At 36.2% G+C, this 18,594-nt stretch overlaps 1 protein-coding gene across 2 annotated transcripts in view; it reads left to right on the top strand.

Annotated features, from left to right (window-relative positions):
* DCC (DCC netrin 1 receptor) overlaps window positions 1-18,594 on the top strand; it is a 995,961-nt gene that overhangs the window by 473,003 nt on the left and 504,364 nt on the right. For both annotated transcript variants that reach the window (XM_024580416.3, XM_045188039.2), the window contains exons 4-5: window positions 12,812-12,962; window positions 14,150-14,286. In XM_024580416.3, coding sequence (XP_024436184.2) covers window positions 12,812-12,962; window positions 14,150-14,286 — 288 coding nt within the window. The remainder of the gene's footprint in view (window positions 1-12,811; window positions 12,963-14,149; window positions 14,287-18,594) is intronic.

The raw sequence follows: 18,594 nt of genomic DNA on the forward strand, positions 1-18,594 counted from the left end.
TCTCTCTTTCTGTTAAGAGGAGAGAGTGGAGTAGATTAGCCTCACTACCAAGGATCTCATTTATTATGTCATTCCACAGTCATCCCCAAAACTGTCTTCATAATCCTAGTGTTTAAGAGTTCAAGTTTGCTAGACAAACACTCTAATTACTGAAAATCATAGGACATGCTGAAATATAACAAATAAAGTTCAAAACCCAATATCATTAAATGAGATGTTCCTACTTTTAGATTAATTTAATTTTGTTTTATTTCAGATTTTATTTACTTATCTTAGAGAGAGGGGACGGTAGAGAGAAAGATAGGGAACAAAACATCCATCAGTTGCCTCTTGTATGCACCCAAACTGTGCACCAGGCCTGTGACCCAAGCATGTGTTCTGACCAGGAGTCGAACTGGTGACCTTTGACTTTGTGGGACAATGCCCAGTCTACTGAGCCACACTAATCAGGGCTTAGATTAATTTTAAAAACATAATAGTTTAAGTTGTTTTATGTTATTACAAAAAGCACACCAAAGGAAAAGATGACTTATATGCATACCAGGCAGTGAACTGCCCAAGTTCTATGTACTGGTGTGCCCTTGCCACCACAACGGTAACTTTCGCTTGCCCTCTTTGGTAACCAGGGCCCAGAATAACACAGAAACTAATGGACAGCCACGCTATGTAGGAGTTACATGCAGTGATTGTAGGTCAGGTCTTTCAACCAGTGTGAGATGCCCAGTGTTACATACGACATTGATGAAGCCAAGTCTAATGTGTTAGTAAACCTAAGCCGGCTTGCTGCAGATAAATAGACAGTTTCTGTTTGGTTTTGATTAAAAAAAGTCTTCACCTTCTAGTGCTATTTTGGCAGAAATGAACAATGTCCAAGTTGAAAGTACTTGGAATACTGGGGGACCTATTATATTTTTCTTGCATGTCTATAATTATTTTTTGTTAATTTTTAGGGCTTTATTATATATATGTACATTTTATATGCACACACATGTACACACCCACACATATATAACAAACACATATTTGTATGTATACACACATATTTCTATTTTTTTCCAATTTTTTTATTGTTCAAGTATGGTTGTCTCCATTCCCCCCACACTCCCCCTGCCCCACTCATTCCCACCTCCCACCCTCAACCCTTCCCCACTTTGACTTTATCCATGGGGCCTTTATACATGATGACATATCTATAATTTTAATGTTACTAGAGATCTCCTCTCACGAAATCATCAGATTTTCTTTTTTTAATTTTAATATATTGATTATGCTATTACAGCTGTCCCATTTTCCTCCCCTTTATTCCCCTCCATCCTGCACCCCACTCCCACCATCATTCCCCCACCTTAGTTCATGTCCATGTCCATGAATCATACACGTAAGTTCTTTGGCTTCTCCACTCCCATACTATTTTTTACCTTCCCCCTGTCTGTTTTGTACCTACAATTTATGCTTCTTATTCCCTTTTCCTTTTCCTGCATTCTTTCCCTCCTCCTCCCCTCTGATAACCCTCCATGGGATCTCTATTTCTGTGAATCTGTTCCTGTTGTAGTTATTTGGTTAGTTCATTTTTGTTTTTGTTTTTGTTTTTTTAGGTTCAGTTGTTGTTAGTTGTGAGTTTGTTGTCATTTTACTGTTCATATTTTTGATCTTCCTCTTTTTCTTAGATAAGTCCTTTTAACATTTCATATAATGAAGGCTTGGTGATGATGAACTCCTTCAACTTGACTTTATCTGGGAAGCACTTTATCTGCTCCTCCATTGTAAATGACAGCTTGCTGGATAGAGTAATCTTGGATGTAGGTTCTTTCCTTTCATGACAGGATGCTCACAGAAATGGTTGAATATGGTTGCAAAATAGAGGAAAAAGTGAAGGCTATGAAAAGTGAAATAAAGGAAAATGTACAGGGAACCAAGAGTGAAGGGAAGGAAACCAAGACTCAAATCAACGGTTTGGACAAGGAGGAAGATATAAACATTCAACCAGAACAGAATAGAGAAACAAGAATTCAAAAAAAATAAGAAGAGGCTCAGGAACCTTTGGGACAACTTTAAACGTTCCAACATCCAAATCATAGCTGTGCCAAAAGAAGAAGAGCAACACCAAGAAACTGAAAACTTATTTGAAAACATAAAGAAAGAGAACTTCCCCAATGTGGCAAAGGAAATGGACTTCCAGGAAGTCCAGGAAGTTCAGAGAGTCCCAAAAATGTTGGACCCAAAGAAGGGCACACCAAGACACATCATAATTACATTACCCAAGATTAAAGATAAGGAGAGAATCTTAAAATTACAAGAGAAAAGGAGAATTACCTACAAAAAGGTTCCCATAAGACTATCCGCTGATTTCTCAAAGAAACCTTATAGGCAAGAAGGGGCTGGGAAGAAGTATTCCAAGTCATGAAAGGCAGATTTTCTATTCCATTTTTAACCTTGTCTGATGTTAGATATTTATATTACTATCTCAACTCCCATTCTGTGATGGGTTGCTATTTCATGCAAGGCCACAAGCAAAAGCAGCATATGTGGAATTGTCCTCCACATGTAGAAATGAAGATTTCATAAAAAGGAAAGAGCCTGTCTTTCCCCAAGAGTCTTTTGAAGTTGGCATATGGTCAGCTCTGCATTCACTAGGAATGGGACCCTTAGCAGCCCTGAGTGGATAACTGAAGGGTCAGGGAGTCTGCCCTGACTTACACACAAGGAGGTTTTCTCAGAAGGTGGGTAGAAGCCAAACCTATGACCTAGAAATGCAGGAGTCACAAAGATTAATGAAAGAACCTGTAGACCTTCCTCCCCTTGTCTTGTTTTACATCATTGTATTCCTGGAACATTAATATATATATATATACATATATTTAGTCATGAGTTATGGACACGCTTTTATTGATTCAACATTGGCCAAATAGGGAATAGCCCAAATACTTTGCAGTTCTTTATAAAAATGAAAGAATAGAAACTACTACTTTTCTGGAAAGTTTTAAATGTTGTGTTATGCATTTATGTAAATTATGAAGACTTCTGGGTTCTGTAAATTAGTTTTGACACATCATAATAGCAACATTTGTTTTCTGGGATTCTACTGTCAGCTGTAAAATTTAGAAAAAATTCTATAAATGAAAAATCACTTCCTTCAGACCTGCTACAAAATGAAACTGATAGACTCAAAACTTGCCTGTGAAACAGAAGGGACATGGCCATATGCCAGGGATAGGAATAGGCACCCCCCTTTCTTCCTTCAAACTAGAAATAGCAATGTGTGTGTGTGTGTGTGTGTGTGCACAGAGAGAGAAAGAGGAAATATGAACAGATGTAGGAATATTTACAGACAGGGAATGCCATTTTTAGTTCCGAATTGGTGTACACGAGGAAGGAAAGTAATAGAATCATAGAGTGATGGATAATGTCTCCTGAGAAATGGCTCCGTTTTCTTACTCTGTTCAAAGCTCCTTGGCTTTGGGCCACATGGAAAGTTCTATGTTTTATTAAATAAATTTGCATTCCTGTGATCCATCTGGATTAGGCTAGTTTTAATAAAAGACACTCTAAACAGACTTTGAAGGAGTTTCGTAGAATTTTTCACTCACAGCAAGCATTACAGGCATGCCTCAGAGATAGACGGAGTTCTGTTCCAGAACACTGCAATAGAGAGAATATCACAATAAAACAAGTCACAATCATTTTGCCGTGGAGGGTCTTGCCTTCAGTTTGTAAGAAATGCAACACCTAAGATGAGGTGGGCCTGCATAGTACCTACTTGTGGTTGACAAAACATGGCTCCTATTGGATTTCCTAAAACAGAACTAGTTGGGGGGGGTGCTACGGACCTGGCAGGTGAACGGTAGGTTAGCTTGAAATGCAGAGAGGGGAAACTAGCTCTGTGACGTTGAAGTAATTTTTAATTCTTATGCCTGCGAAGAAATCAAAGGGAAGACCCCACGGTAGCCTGCAGTGCCTTTTGATTTCCCATGGCGGGGGGCAGGTTTTGCATTCAGAAAGCATAAAAATGAAAAGCAAGTACTGGTTATTTAAAGGAGACAGTTATTAAGTTGTGAGAACCAGTGTGATTTTTTTTTTTGCCGACACAGATGCCAACAATCCAAAATTAAGTTTCCCTCTGCCTCCGTTATTCTTCAGATTCAGTCCTGTTAGTGTAGTGTTGATGGCCCTAGACTATCGCTGAGAACAAATGGCCCCATTAAAAGAAAGTCGTTGTCACCACAGGGTGTGCACGCATTCAGGTGTGCCCAAGGTAGTCCCCAACACACCTAATGGTTTAGAATACTATAGAGCTACTTTTTGTTCTAAAACGCTATCCCAGCCTGGATAACTTATACAGTCAACCTGGTCCTCTATTATGAGGGAAGACACAATTATGTGACCCCAAAGTGTTTGGGAAAACCCATGAAAGCAGCAAGCCAAATACAGATTCCAGCTGCCCTCACAGAATCAACTCATTTGGCCAGTGTAATTTCCAAGAGAGACTTTTTGGTGGGGGGTAAATACCTTTAAACAGAACACCCTCTCTGCTCTCACTAGTGGGCTGTCCTCATGCCTCTTTGGGACATGGGCCCTGAAGACGGTGGGATTTTTATTTCTGAATATGTGAAGCATAGGTGAATGTGTCAGGTTATATGACCTAATATGTTTCTTAACTTTTAATAACCTATTGCTCAAAGACAGTGATTGCAAATATTTAAATTTTGTACTTCCTGCCAAAATGCAAAATAATGATGTTGTTGATGATTTTGATGAAGAGGAAGAGGAGGAAGAGGAAGTATATTGATCGATTTCTACTTGAAAAATGTAAAACTATTCCCATGTTAAAAGGAAATGGACTTGTTGAATGTCTCAGAAGAACAGCTAATTTGGTGAGACCATGTTTACATCAGTTCCCAAAGTGTGATCTATGGCATTTCTTGAGATGATTTCAGGAGATCTGGGAGGTGAAATCTATTTTACAGATTGTGTTAAATATACATACATATACATGTATTGTTTACATCTATATATTTTTCACTATGTTGACCTAAGAATGTCTTTGATGAAGCAATAAAAATTATTATATTAAATCTCAGTCTTTAAATACACATCTTTTGAATAGTCTGTATGTTCAAATGGAAAATACTCATGAAGGAGATGAATGGACAATGAGTTTTTGAAGGATAAACACCTGTGAACATTTCAGTTACAAGCTCAATTAGCTACCCTTTTCCTGCTGGCACACCATTTTTACTTGAAAGGACAATCAATAGAAAAACTGTAGCTATTCAGACTTGAGTACTAGTTAGACATTTTCTCAAAAATGAATGAAGCGAACCAGTCAGTTCAAGGTAAGTAGTATTTGCTGCCAAGGATGGATTCCAGCTTTTAGGCTAAATTAGAAATTGGGAAAACTTGTTTCCACTACTGGGAGCTTGACAGCTTTGCCACCTTAAAAGGCCTTTCCATGGGATTGGTGGTGATAGTAACAAATGAGATTTTTTGATAGTGTATAATGGAACGTGTCAACAGTTGGAAGATCTGTCTAATTCCATGTACCATCCCAAATTACCATTGATCGATGTGACAAAATCACGCGTGGGTAAAAGATGTATTCAAAATGCAAGATAGACCAATGGATTTTTATATAGCATAACATAAAATGTCTATCGATATGGTGTCAGATTCCACATAACAACTAACTTCCAAGAAATTACTTATTGAGTTTTGGCTTAGAGTTAAAGGATAGAATCTACAATTATCTGAAAACACTGTTAAAATGTGTCATGCTTTTCTAACTGCGTATCTGTGGAACTCAGTTATTTTCATGTATAATTCAACCAGATCAACATATCAGAACAAAGTGGCTGCAGGGAGTAATACAATATGCTAGTTATTTTCTGTTAAATCACTCATTTAAAGATTTACAAAGTGACATGGTAGGGCAAAAGCAGATTTACAGTTGTTCAATGGAAAGCAATATAAATAATAAATAATAAATAATAAATTAATAAATAATAATACAAGAATAAACTGTGTTATGTGTACTCACAATGGTAAACCTATTTTTGCCTCACCTGTATAAAGTACTACTATTCTCATTAACATTTTTGTTTGGGAAAATAGAGGGTTTTTTTTTAAACAAAACCTTATTTTTGGTAAGGTATAAATAAATATTTAATAAATAAATATTTTAAATATCTCATTTTGAAAAATTTTTTGTTGCTCAATTCCAGTTGTCCTCATTTTCCCCCATTACTCTCCCCTGCCCTACATTCACTCCCCCTACATTCAATCCTCCCCCAACCCTGCTGTCTTTGTCCGTGGGTCTTTATATAGGTTCCTTGATTTGACCTCTCCCCTTCTTTCCCCCATTACCTCCCTCTCCCTCCCCTCTGGTCACTGTCATTTTGTTCTTTATTTCAGTATCTGATTTTGAAAATTTTAATATGGTAAGTGTTTCTACATATAACCTACATAAAAGCTGTTTGGGGTCCTCAATAAATTTTAAGAGGGGAAATGGTTCCTGAGATCAAACAGTTTGAGATCTACTGTTTACACCATCATTCATTTTCCCAATGATTCTAGATCATTTCTTTCTAACTCAAATAACAGGTTAAGCTAAAGTAGGCCAAGTTGTCCATTAAAAAAGTTAGAATGAAAGAAGAAAAGCATAAGCAAAATCAGCATTTTGGCACAAGGTGTTTCTACATTTTAGTGCACTCTGTGTAGGTCAGAGATCAGTCCGCATGAGGACTGTCTTCCCCTTATTTATGTCCTACCCACTTGCTCTGTGAGGAGAATGAGCTGTACCGCCACCAAGCTGACAATGAAATCAGGACAGAGAATCAGACTAACATCTCCCTCCCAATTGGGGAAAAATAAAAATGAAAAAATTTTAGTTAAAAAAATCACAACTGCTTGTAATCAATTTAGCAAAACTGGTTGTGTGATTTTTCTGCATTCACATCCATGAGCATCATATTAAGAAGTTTGGCTTTTGGAGTTTTTAACATAAAAATTTTGCATTAGAAAAACAGTACGTTTTGGCTGGTTTGATTTTAAAGTTATGGCAAATGTGTTTTCTAGAGTCCACCCTTGCACTTTTCTTCCATTTTTATCTTAAAACAGAGTAAACGTATCTCAGAGTATAGGAAGCATGTACAGTTTAAAGAATAAAAATAATGTGACCATTTCAGTAGCCATTACCCAATAGATAGAAATAGAACGTTCCTGTGATTAAATCATGATGCCATTTCTTGTGATTAAATCATGTCCATTGATTCACTGGAAAAAACTGTCATGTCCTATTAGCTGAATAGATCCCTTTGGATCGGAATAGTTAGAGCCTATATAGTGAGAACAAAAATAATTTTCTATGAATAATTGCTAATTCTATCAAAGTTCCATTAAAATCAATTTAGTCAACAAAAGTAAGTCATCATGATCTAGAATTTCAAGTTCACTGTTCCCATTGCTTTTTCAGCCGTACTATTATAAGCCTAGAGAGAAATTTTCATTTACTCTTACTATACTTGTCTTGTGTTTTAGTGATTAACTCTTAAAATTTCTTTGTTCCTTGTATAATTCCATCCACTTGGCAACACCAGAGGTTAAAATAACTCTTTACTCTAAAAATAATACATGTACCTATACAAATCTTTAGATTATAGAAAAATCCAAAGATGAAAATAAAAACTGCTTGTAATTCCATTCTACAAATATAACCTTAGCAATTGTACAATTATACAATTATAACCTTAGCAATTGTACTCCTATCTTCCCTATTTTAAAACAAATATACTTTCTTGTCACTACTCTAAAAAAATCACATTTTAAGAAAGAGAAATAAGGCAGATGTCAAGTTTCATAATGTCTGTGTAAATAGCCAAACTTACCTTAATAGTACAAAAACAGAAACCAAACATCAAACAAAAACAAACAAAGAAACATATATTTTCTAAAAAGGTAACTTGGTAATTTAAGTCACTGGGATGGGTTTGATTTGTTTCTACTCTCATGTGTGATGTTTCAGATATCTACTGCTGCATAACAAAACACTTCAAAATTCAGTGACGTAAAACCATTTATTATCTCTTTTGATTCTGGGGTTTGTCCTAGGGGCCATTCTGCTGGTTTTACTCTGATTCACTCACGTGCATTTGGCCGAGGTGGAAGGTTCAAGATGGCCTCACTCACTAGTCTGTCAGTAGGTGCTAATTTAGGCTGGGGGGTCTCAGCGACTCTCATTCTCCAGCTGTCTGGACTAAGAAGGTGGTCTCAGAAAGAGACATGGCAGGAATTGTAAGACCTCCTGAGGCCTTGGCTCTAGAATTCATACAGTGCAACTCGCACCGCAGTCTAAACAAGGCCCAGAGCCAGGCCACATTTAGATCATAAGGAACTAGATCCTCAGTTCTGGATTGGAGGACTCAATAATTTGTGGTTATATTTAATCTATCACAATGTTTTGAAACATATGAACTATTTTCTATTAAAAATCTCTATTATCTTTTTTTGGAAATTCTATAATATTATAATTTATTAGGTTAGAGAGATGTATTTGAAACATAATTTCTCTGCCAAAAGCTGACATTTTCTTAGTAAACCATAATAAGAATAAACTCAAAATAGATTAAAGACTTAAATGTTAGAGCACAAATGAAACCATAAAAATATTAGAAGAAAACATAGGCAGCAAAATCTCAGACATCACTCATAGCAATATTTTTTCTAAACTATCTCCTTGAGCAATAGAAATGAAAGAAAAATAAACAAAAGGTATTATATCAAAGTGAAAGTTTTTGCACAGCAAAGAAAACCATCAACAAAATGAAAAGACAACCCACTGAATTAGAGAACATAGTTGCCAGTGATACATCTAATAAAGGGTTAATATCCAAAATTTATAATACACAACTCAACACCAAACACACATGCACACACATACACAAACAATCCAATTTAAAAAATGGGCCAAGGACCTGAACAGACATTTCTCCAAAAAGGATATACAGATGGCCAGTAGACATACGAAAAATGCTACTCATCACTACTCATTATAGAAATGCAAATTAAAACCACAGTGAAATACCATCTCACACCTGTCAGAATGACTATCATCAATAAATCAACAAAAGAAGTGTTGGCATGGATGTGGGGAAATGCAGACTGGTGCAGCCACTGTGGAAAGCAGTATGGAGTTACCTCAAAAAACTAAAAATGGAACTACCTTATCACCCACTGATTTTACTTCTGGGAATAAGAACATAAACACCCTTATGTTCATTGCAGCATTATTTACAATTGCCAAGATTTGGAAGCAGCCCAAGTGCCCACCAGTAGATGAGTGGATACAAAACTGTGGTACATTTACACAATGGAATAATAGTCAGTTATAAAAAAGAAGGAGATCTTACCCTTTGTGGCATCATGGATGGACCTGGAGAGCATTATGCTAAGTGAAATAAACCAGTCAAAGAAAGACAAGTACCATATGATTTCACTCATATGTAGAATCTAATGGACAAAATAAATTAACAAAACAGAAACAGAATCATAGATAGAGAAGAGACTGGCACCCATCAGAGGGGAGGCATTTTGCAGGGCTGGGTGATAAAGGCAAAGGGATTAACCAAAAACTACAATAGCAGAAACAAACAAACAAAAAAAACCCCAAACAAACAAATAAAACTTACTAAACACAGACATCAGTATGGTGATTACCAGAGGGAAAGGGGGTCAGGGGATGTAGAAGAGGTTAAAGGATGAAAGAAGACTCGACTTGGGGTGGTGAACACATGAAACAATATATGATGTTGTATTATAGAATTGCACACCTGAAACCTATATAATTTTATTAACCAACATAACCCTAAGAAAAAAAGCTGACATTTCCATATGAATGACTAGGGTCACAGGTTTCAATGACTATGGAGCCACAAAGGTAATACACATAAGTGAAATGGGCCAGGTCAAGATTCTGGAATGTTTTTACTCTGTCTAAAAAAGTAAGAGCAGATGGTCCCTTTGTAGCCATTGGAGCCTAGTAATGCCTGATATTTTAAAATAGACAAAAATCCCAGCAAGTTATTTTCTGTATCGCAATAAACTGATCCTGAGTGTTTCATGGAAAGACAAGAGACCCCAAATATTGAGTGCAACATGAAGAAGAAAGTCGGAGGGTACACACTGCCTGCCATCAAGGCTGTTACAGAGTTATGAGAGTCAAGAGAGTATTCTATTTGCATAATAATAGGGAACTAAATCAATGAAAGGAAGTAGAGCTCCCAGAAACAGGCCCTTACAGTCAACTGATCTTGGAGAAATAACAAAACCAAGTCAATGGAGAAAGGATCATCTTTTCAACAAACGATGCTGAAACAATTGCACATTGTATGCAAAAAAAGGAACTAAACACAGACCTTATACCTTTTGCAAAAATTAACTCAAAATGAGTCATAGACCTAAATATAAAACACTAAACTATAAAAACTTCTAAAAGGTAACACATGAGAAAATCTAGGTGATCTTAGTTTTGAAAATGAGTTTTTAGATACATTGCCTATAAAACATTCCATGAAAGGACAAACTGATAAGTTGGACTTCGTGAAAATTAATAATTTCTGCTCTGCAAAAGACAATGTTAAGAGAATGAGAAAAACAAACCATAGACTTGTAAAGTATTTGCAAAACAAACATCTGATAAAAGACACATATCCAAAATATACAGGGTGGACAAAAGTAGGTTTTTGGTTGTTCATATAGAAAATATAATTAATAAATAATACAAGAATAAATTGTTTTTTGCACACTCACAACTTTAAATCGCCCAATGGAAAGTATTTGGAAGGTGACTGAAGTTTAAACATGTAAGAATAAATACACAATTTTTTATAAATAAATGCTGGTTTTTTGAGTCCCCCCCTTGTATACTCTATAGTATACTGTGATATATAACATAGTATATTATAATGTGTTCTATAGTGTTATACCATCCATATCGCTGAGACATTTCTGCTGAGGAACAGGGGGTGGAAGAAAGCATTCAAATGAATAGGCTTCCATTATAAGGATAATTATTTATAATTGCAAATTTGGGGAACCTATTTCAGAAAATTTATTTTTAAACAATATTATCCTTCAAAAAATTTTCATATGATTTGAAAGATCACTTTTCAAGAAGGGAAATGACATATACCCCCAACAATTTTTAAAACTTTTGAGAGATTTCTCTACAATATTGTTTTAATAAGGATTAACACATTTAGGAAACTCTTTCAATATTTTCATTGTGAAGAATATTTATTTTTGTTGCTGTAACAACCAGAAACACTTATGAGAAGACAGGGAAAGTATGAATTTCTCTTTTTTGTGCCAAGAGTACCTTAGATGACAATTACTATTTTACCCATTAACCGGAGAATTGATGTGCTTTTTATTGACCTGTGATCAACAGCTGTGGAGTTGGGTCAGGCCAAGGATGATGAGCAACCGTGTCCCTTCTTTCCAGTCCCCCTCCCACAGCCCAGGCCCTGACCCACGGTGGTCAGTTGGACTTACCTCCCTTGCCCATTCTTCCTCCACCCCTAACCTAGCTTTTAAGATCCCATTGCCTCATTTTCTTTACTTCAAGGTTTTACTTTGAGTTTGCAATATAACCAATTTCATTCTAATCCTATTTAATACATTAAGTTGAAAATGGCCTAAAATAAAGCTTCGTCAAGGGGTGTGGGTTTAATGGGGATCTGGACATGTAGCATTTTATATTTTTTAAAAAATGAACTTTGAGTGATAGAAATTTAGTCAGCAGATAAGTCAGAGGATGTTGCCACCGCTGGGAGGATTTCCTCCCAGCCCACCCAACCATGTGGCTTGTGGTGGTATGTCCCTGGCAGGGAGTGGGGTTTTTAAGACAGGTGGAAGAGACCCTCTTAACTTTCACAGGGCTTGCTCTTGACAGTGCTGAAACCTGTGCTTAGGATTTGGGGAATTTTTTCCTTATCCCTCTTGATGTAATCCTAGCAAGCTGGGATCAAATGAGTTGTAAGATGAAGGGAATGAGTCCCTGGGTTGAACAGATGCTGTTTTGGTTACCTGCTAGTAAAAGAATACTGAGATATGTGTAACTACAAAATGCACTGGGAGATGCCCAAGGCTGCAGGAATCTCTTCATTACCCAGAGCCTCCGCTCTAGGGAAAAACCCAGTCTTTGTAAAGTTATTAAAAATTAAAAATAAGAAGAAGACTTAGAAACAACCAACCCTTGTTATAGAAACAAACATTAGGGTAACCTGTTTTTTGAAGACAGCAGGCATTTTCTCAGTACCTTCTATATTCTAATCCTCTGTACTTGTATGTTATTTAACATAATTCTAACATGTTTGTTTATCTTGCTTCCCAATCCACAGAAGCGATAAACCAAGTAGAAGGAAGTACAATCAACATTAGAGGCAGGCAAACTGTATATATCAAAAAGTGGTAACATTTAGAAAAGTCACTGATAATATTGCTGTGTTCTCTAATAATGACAAAACAACCAGGTCCGTGGCCCCGATGAGTGACATGTAGTGTCATGCTTCCCCCATTGCCTTATACCCTGGTGTCATCAGCAGCTTAGAATATTCTAACATCATAATTCTAGAAACCAAGCATGGAAAAACTCTTTAAGGACTTTATTTCCTAAGTTCCAATGGCATCTTTCCATTTTTCTGTCCTTCTCCACCACAGTGGTGCTAGGAGAATAAAATTACCCGAGCTCCTGTACCTTCTTTCTCTTTGCACTCTTTTCACAAAAGATGCAATTCCATGTTTTTTTTTTCTCTCACAGACCCAGGACTGCATAGGCAGCTGTATTTCCTGCAGAGACCGTCCAGTGTGGTAGCCATCGAAGGCAAAGACGCCGTCCTGGAGTGCTGTGTTTCCGGCTACCCTCCCCCGAGCTTCACCTGGTTACGAGGAGAGGAAGTCATCCAACTCAGGTAACTATTCATGTGGGAGTTTCGGGTAGTGCGCATGACTGTGTATCTTTGTCTAGCTTAATGTAGGTACCTACAATGATTAGGAGTTTTGATAATAATTAAATATTTTTCTACATTTTCTGACATTATACAGTATAGGAAAGACATATACATATAAAGAGAGAGACCTATACGGTATATAAAAGACATGGTGTGGGGAACATTCAAAATCCATGAGATCAATTGGGAGAGGAAACTTTAAAAGCCAGGTTGCCACTGAGATGGTCCTGCCCAAAGAGTCTTCAGCAAAGGCATTTTGAAGGATCTCATCCTAAGGAAGTGGTATAGAGAGTGAAATATTTCTTAAGAAACCAAAATTTCTGAAATTCAAAATATAGCTTTCAAATACATTGGGTCTGTATAACTTTTGTTAGCTTCAATTATATCTCTCACCATCTTATCTATAGCAAATGTTTGAGATAAGGCAGGAAAAGAACTTATCTGGCTTTGAATTACTGGACATTAGTATTAAGGCATAGTTAGAAATTAAACTCTTAATAGGATGGAACACTTAGTCTGAAACATTTTGATTAAATGGGTTTCACTTAAGAAATTAATTTCATTGATTTTGAGATTTGGCGTGCTCCTTTTTAACACATTTATTTTCTATGATGGGATAGGTTCATAGACAATAGGTTAATCTTTAAATTTCATCTACCTTAAATATTTAGTCCTGTAACAACAATAAATGGTATGGTATCACCATAAGCCTGCCGGAAATCCATTTCCATCTTCAGCGTGTCAAGACGCGTTGCCTGAACATAACCAGGCTGTGCAGAGATTACTAAATTGAAGGGCAGGCCCAAGGACATTGACTTCTGATGTGGGGAACAACTTCTCTGGACCTTGCAGTTTCCAAATTCAAAATGAGAGAGCAGGACCAGATTATCTATGAATCTCTTCTCAGCACTGACATTCGATCCAGTTTAATCTACTTTGATCACTGCACACAGACTTCCAATGGGAGGGGTTTACCTTGAATGAATTTCTGAGTAATAAAGGTGGTATTATCAAGCCCCCATGATATGGAGCTTCTTTTCAGTTTTATAATTTGTGCTTTTGCGGAGTTCATCCAAACCCTTGAGTACCTGGCTAATATATACATACGTTAATTTACTCTCGAATTTCATATGTGTTATGTCTTACAGGTCCAAAAAGTATTCATTATTGGGTGGAAGCAACTTGCTGATCTCCAACGTGACAGATGATGACAGCGGAACTTACACCTGTGTTGTCACATATAAAAATGAGAATATTAGTGCCTCTGCGGAGCTCACAGTCTTGGGTGAGTTAATGGCTCAAAATGAGTTTACATTGTGTCCTTTGAAATATATCACTGTGGCACTTTAAATGCTTACCACGAATTGCTTCCCATGTTTTTTTAGTGGGAAATTGCAATCTCAATACTGCACACATATCCTTTCTCTCCTTTGATTAATTGCGTAGTGGTTAAATGCAGTGTTTGAACACTTGCTTATTGATTACAATCCAGATTCATCACCCTTTAGTCTAATTATTTCAGTGGTACAACTGAAACCTACCAAAATTATTATTTAACAAATGTGTTAAAAAAACAAATCAGAGGTTCCAAAATATATTATCTGGGAAAAAATAAATGAAGAAATGAATGAGATAAATTGCCTAAAAAATGTGAGCCTCAATGGAAAAGTCAGTTGTCATTTGAGATGACCAGTTATCTGACAGTAAATTCAGATGTGTTGCTAAAATTGTTTTGTCACGATGGAAGTACTGTAGACGTTATCTTGGATGTGAAACATTAAAGTCAAATACATCTAGAGAAATCTTGCATAGCCAAAATCTAATTGAAGGGCCACAGATGGATTCATATTATTCAGAAAGGCAGGGTCTACTGGCTGTCATTGCAAATGAATCATTCTTATATGTGATAGGCACTCATACACGTACATATTTTATCATCTAGTCCAGATTTCTTTCAGGCAGTTTTATTGAAATTATGTAGTTTGGAGAAAACATATTAACATTTGAATTTCAATTGATTTCTTCCTATAAGAACAAAAAGTTGTCTACCAGTCTTTGGATTATTTTTCCTCTGGAATAAATCTTTTTACCTTTTAAAGAGTCAAGGAAGAATCATAAACTCCTTTAAATATATTCGGTAAAAATGAGAAGGTTCAGTACACTGATTACGTCTGCCAGCCCCATCATAATATTATTACGCCTTCCACTTCTCTTTTAGGATTTAAAATGCTTTCACCTGTGAGCAGAGTAATAACATAATGATGGGTGAGGCGACGGCATTGCTGGTTCTTTGATCAAACCGTAAATATTCAACTGAAAATAGGCAAAGGATTTTAATTTTTTGTTTTTGGTTTTTTAGAGGTAACATTATTCTAAGTAAAATATCATCTGTCCTGAAAATGGCAACAATTTCATTTACTTTTACTTAATTTGGAAGTTTTGGGTGAAACAAAGAACTTTTACATTTGTAACATCCAAGTACAGTAACATAGAACGGCTACCATAGAAATTATCTTGGGATGTGTATTACCGATCATAAGGCAAATACAGTCGTGGAATGAACTAGAATTTATAGTAATCAAAGGTAAACCTCTAATTGCAAATGCATGCAGTCAAATTATATATCAAATGAGAGCACAATATTTAAACATGTAATGCTTCATTGGTATCTGAGACAAATATATATATATATACACACACATATATATAAGTTCTGTTTATATATAAATTCTGTATATATATTAATAAATTGTGATTTCTGAGACTTGGGAGAAGTATAAATGCGAGTACCACGTGGTATGTGCCACTCATGCCGTGGACAATAGGCTGAATTCTCAGATTTGGTTTCAGGTCTTCAGCTATGTGCAAAGGACTGACCTAGCAGACTTATTGTCTCCTACAAAGCCAGTGTGTGCCAATTCTAGCCAACATTTCTCTAGAAACACAAACGTCAACTTGTAATAGTATATTGAATATATTGCTGCAGACCTCTTTTAAAAAGATTCTAGAATCCTTTTGGAAGGTTCAAAAATGTTTTCCTTTTCTCATGGATGTTAGATCTATGACTTCTACTGAAAAGTGTACTTTCCACCTACCTTCTGCATGTGTATGAACAGTGTACAGAGTATGTCCAAGGTTGGACACTTCAGTGGTTAAAGACCAAATACTGTTTGAAAGTAGGTATTTATGCATCGACTCAGACAATGAATCAATCTAGACCTAAGGCAGTGGCAAATCCCCTGAATGTAAATTAGGGATTGTCTCGCTGTAGTACAGAGGTATGTGTGAGATATAGATGAGTAGATAAAGGAAAAATGGATATATTTTCAGATATAGTGATTAGAAGTCTTGAGCCAGAAAGCTGAACATTTGGAAAATAAGATTGGACAGACCACTGTTCTTCAGGTCATCATGGGGCTAGTGATTTAAACCCAGTGGGTGCTGGCAACAGGATCAGAGAGCCTGGCTCTGCACCCCTTCCTCGGGGCCCATCCTGCTGCCACCACTGCTGTAGGCTCTGTCTTTTATGAGAGCAGAGACAATCAGCTCTTCATAGCCTCACCGATTCCACCTGTACATGCAATGTGAAAAGAAATTTTATTCGCAAGGCATTAGAGCAACTGATTGTATAAATTTGTAATTATACTAAAATCCCATGGAAGCCAGACTTCAAACCTGTGATAGCCTTCCCAGGACCTGTGTGATGCATGTACTCAAAATATGTCCACCGATACCGTAATAGTGGCTGCTCTGCGAGGTCAGAATCATTAACATAAATGGTTATTATTTAGAAGACTTCCATAAATGTATGTGTAGTTTACTTATTCTAGACAAGGTTGACTATAATCTTTTCTAATATAACTTCTCCAAGAGGTTTAATTATTATAGAACTTTCCATTTTCATCCTATATGCAAATGTTTTAAATTATAGTTAATGTATACTGTCTCTGAAACTCTTTGGGAAGACCACAGCATTTCTCTTTATCTTGTCGTTTATAAAATCATATCCTACTTGAAAAGTCTGTTAGTTGATGCAAGTTCATATTCAAAGCCAGTCTAAATGCAAGAAAGGACCAGAAGTTGAAATGAAAAACACAAGTCTGATGAAATGCGTGATTAAGGCTGATAAGCCCAAGCTTAGATTTCTTGTAAAATTTTATCTTATGAAGAATTTCAACTATGCTTAAGTTCTTAAAAATGAAAACTAAATTTAAATAATAATAATGACATTATTTTCTAATCTTCCACTTAAAAAAAGTTCAAAAATTCTATTTTCCATATACAGTAAATTCCGTCCTGCAAGATGAGCTTAAATGTATATAAGAATATTCAAAGACTATATCAACAATTTTTTTATACCAACATTCATTTTAAAGCCTGGGTAGAGTAGTTAAAACAGTATTATAACTATGTCCTGAATTAAACTATGCCTTCTACAATAGTTGTATATTGTACCAGGGCTGTGCAGAAATCTTTAAAATGTATACCCAGTTACCAAGAGGACTCTTCCCCCAAAAAAGACCCAAGATATAATCACAGCTCCATCTATTTCTAAAAATTAATACTGCTTCTAATTTACACCTTAAACACGTAATTATATCCGGACTTTGGAAATAGGGTGGTCCATTTAGAACAGAAATATACGTCTAAGGCGACAAAGCCAGCAGCCTTAAACAAAAGACTTGGCACTCCATAAAAATCAAAAACCAACGACGACAACAAAACACATGAGTGGAGCACACGCGGCTCAATTACTATTCTTCCTCTATAAAGAGCTCCCACAGATCAACAAAATAAGGGTGACTATTTCACTAAAAGTATAAAGGTCAAAAGACACTGGTGACCAACTCACAAAAATGCCCATGTATGTTAAAACTATACGAAGAAATCTGAATTTAATGGGAATGTAAGTTAGAAGAAAAAGAGACTCCATTTTATAAAGTTGTTAGGTAAGCAAATATAGGCAGCTGGGAAAGAATATGCTCTTTTGACAATAGGGAAGTTCTGGCCCTGCTGGTGAAAATATAAGCATTTCTGTGAAATTTTTCCTTAAGTTATAACCAAACAAATGACAACGATATATATGTGTAAGAATGATCATCTCATTATTTTTGTTTATTTTTATCTTTTTCATGTTGAATTTTTATTTATTTATTTATCTGTTGTTGTTCAGTTAGAGTTATCGCCATTTTTCCCACCGTTGTTCTCCCCTGCCCCATCCAACCTGCTCTCCCTAACACATTTCCCGCCCCATTGTCCTTGTCCATGGGTCCTTTGTACAAGTTCCTTGACCCTTCCCCTTCTTTCCTCCATTATCCCCCTCCGCCATCTCCTCTGATCCCTGTCAGTTTGTTCTTTATTTCCATGTCTCTGGTTCTTTTTTGTTCATTTATTTGCTTTGTTGATTAGTTTCTAGTTATAGGTGGGATAATGTGGTATTGTCTTTCATCACCTGGCTTATTTCTCATAGCATAATACTCTCTAGTTCCATCCATGCTGTCGTGAAGGGTAGGAGTTCCTTCTTCCTTTCTACTGTATAGTATTCCATTGTGTAAATGTACCACAGTTTCAGGATTCTGTTTATATAAATTAT

Source organism: Desmodus rotundus, chromosome 10, assembly GCF_022682495.2.
Source record: "Desmodus rotundus isolate HL8 chromosome 10, HLdesRot8A.1, whole genome shotgun sequence".
NCBI lineage: Eukaryota > Metazoa > Chordata > Mammalia > Chiroptera > Phyllostomidae > Desmodus > Desmodus rotundus.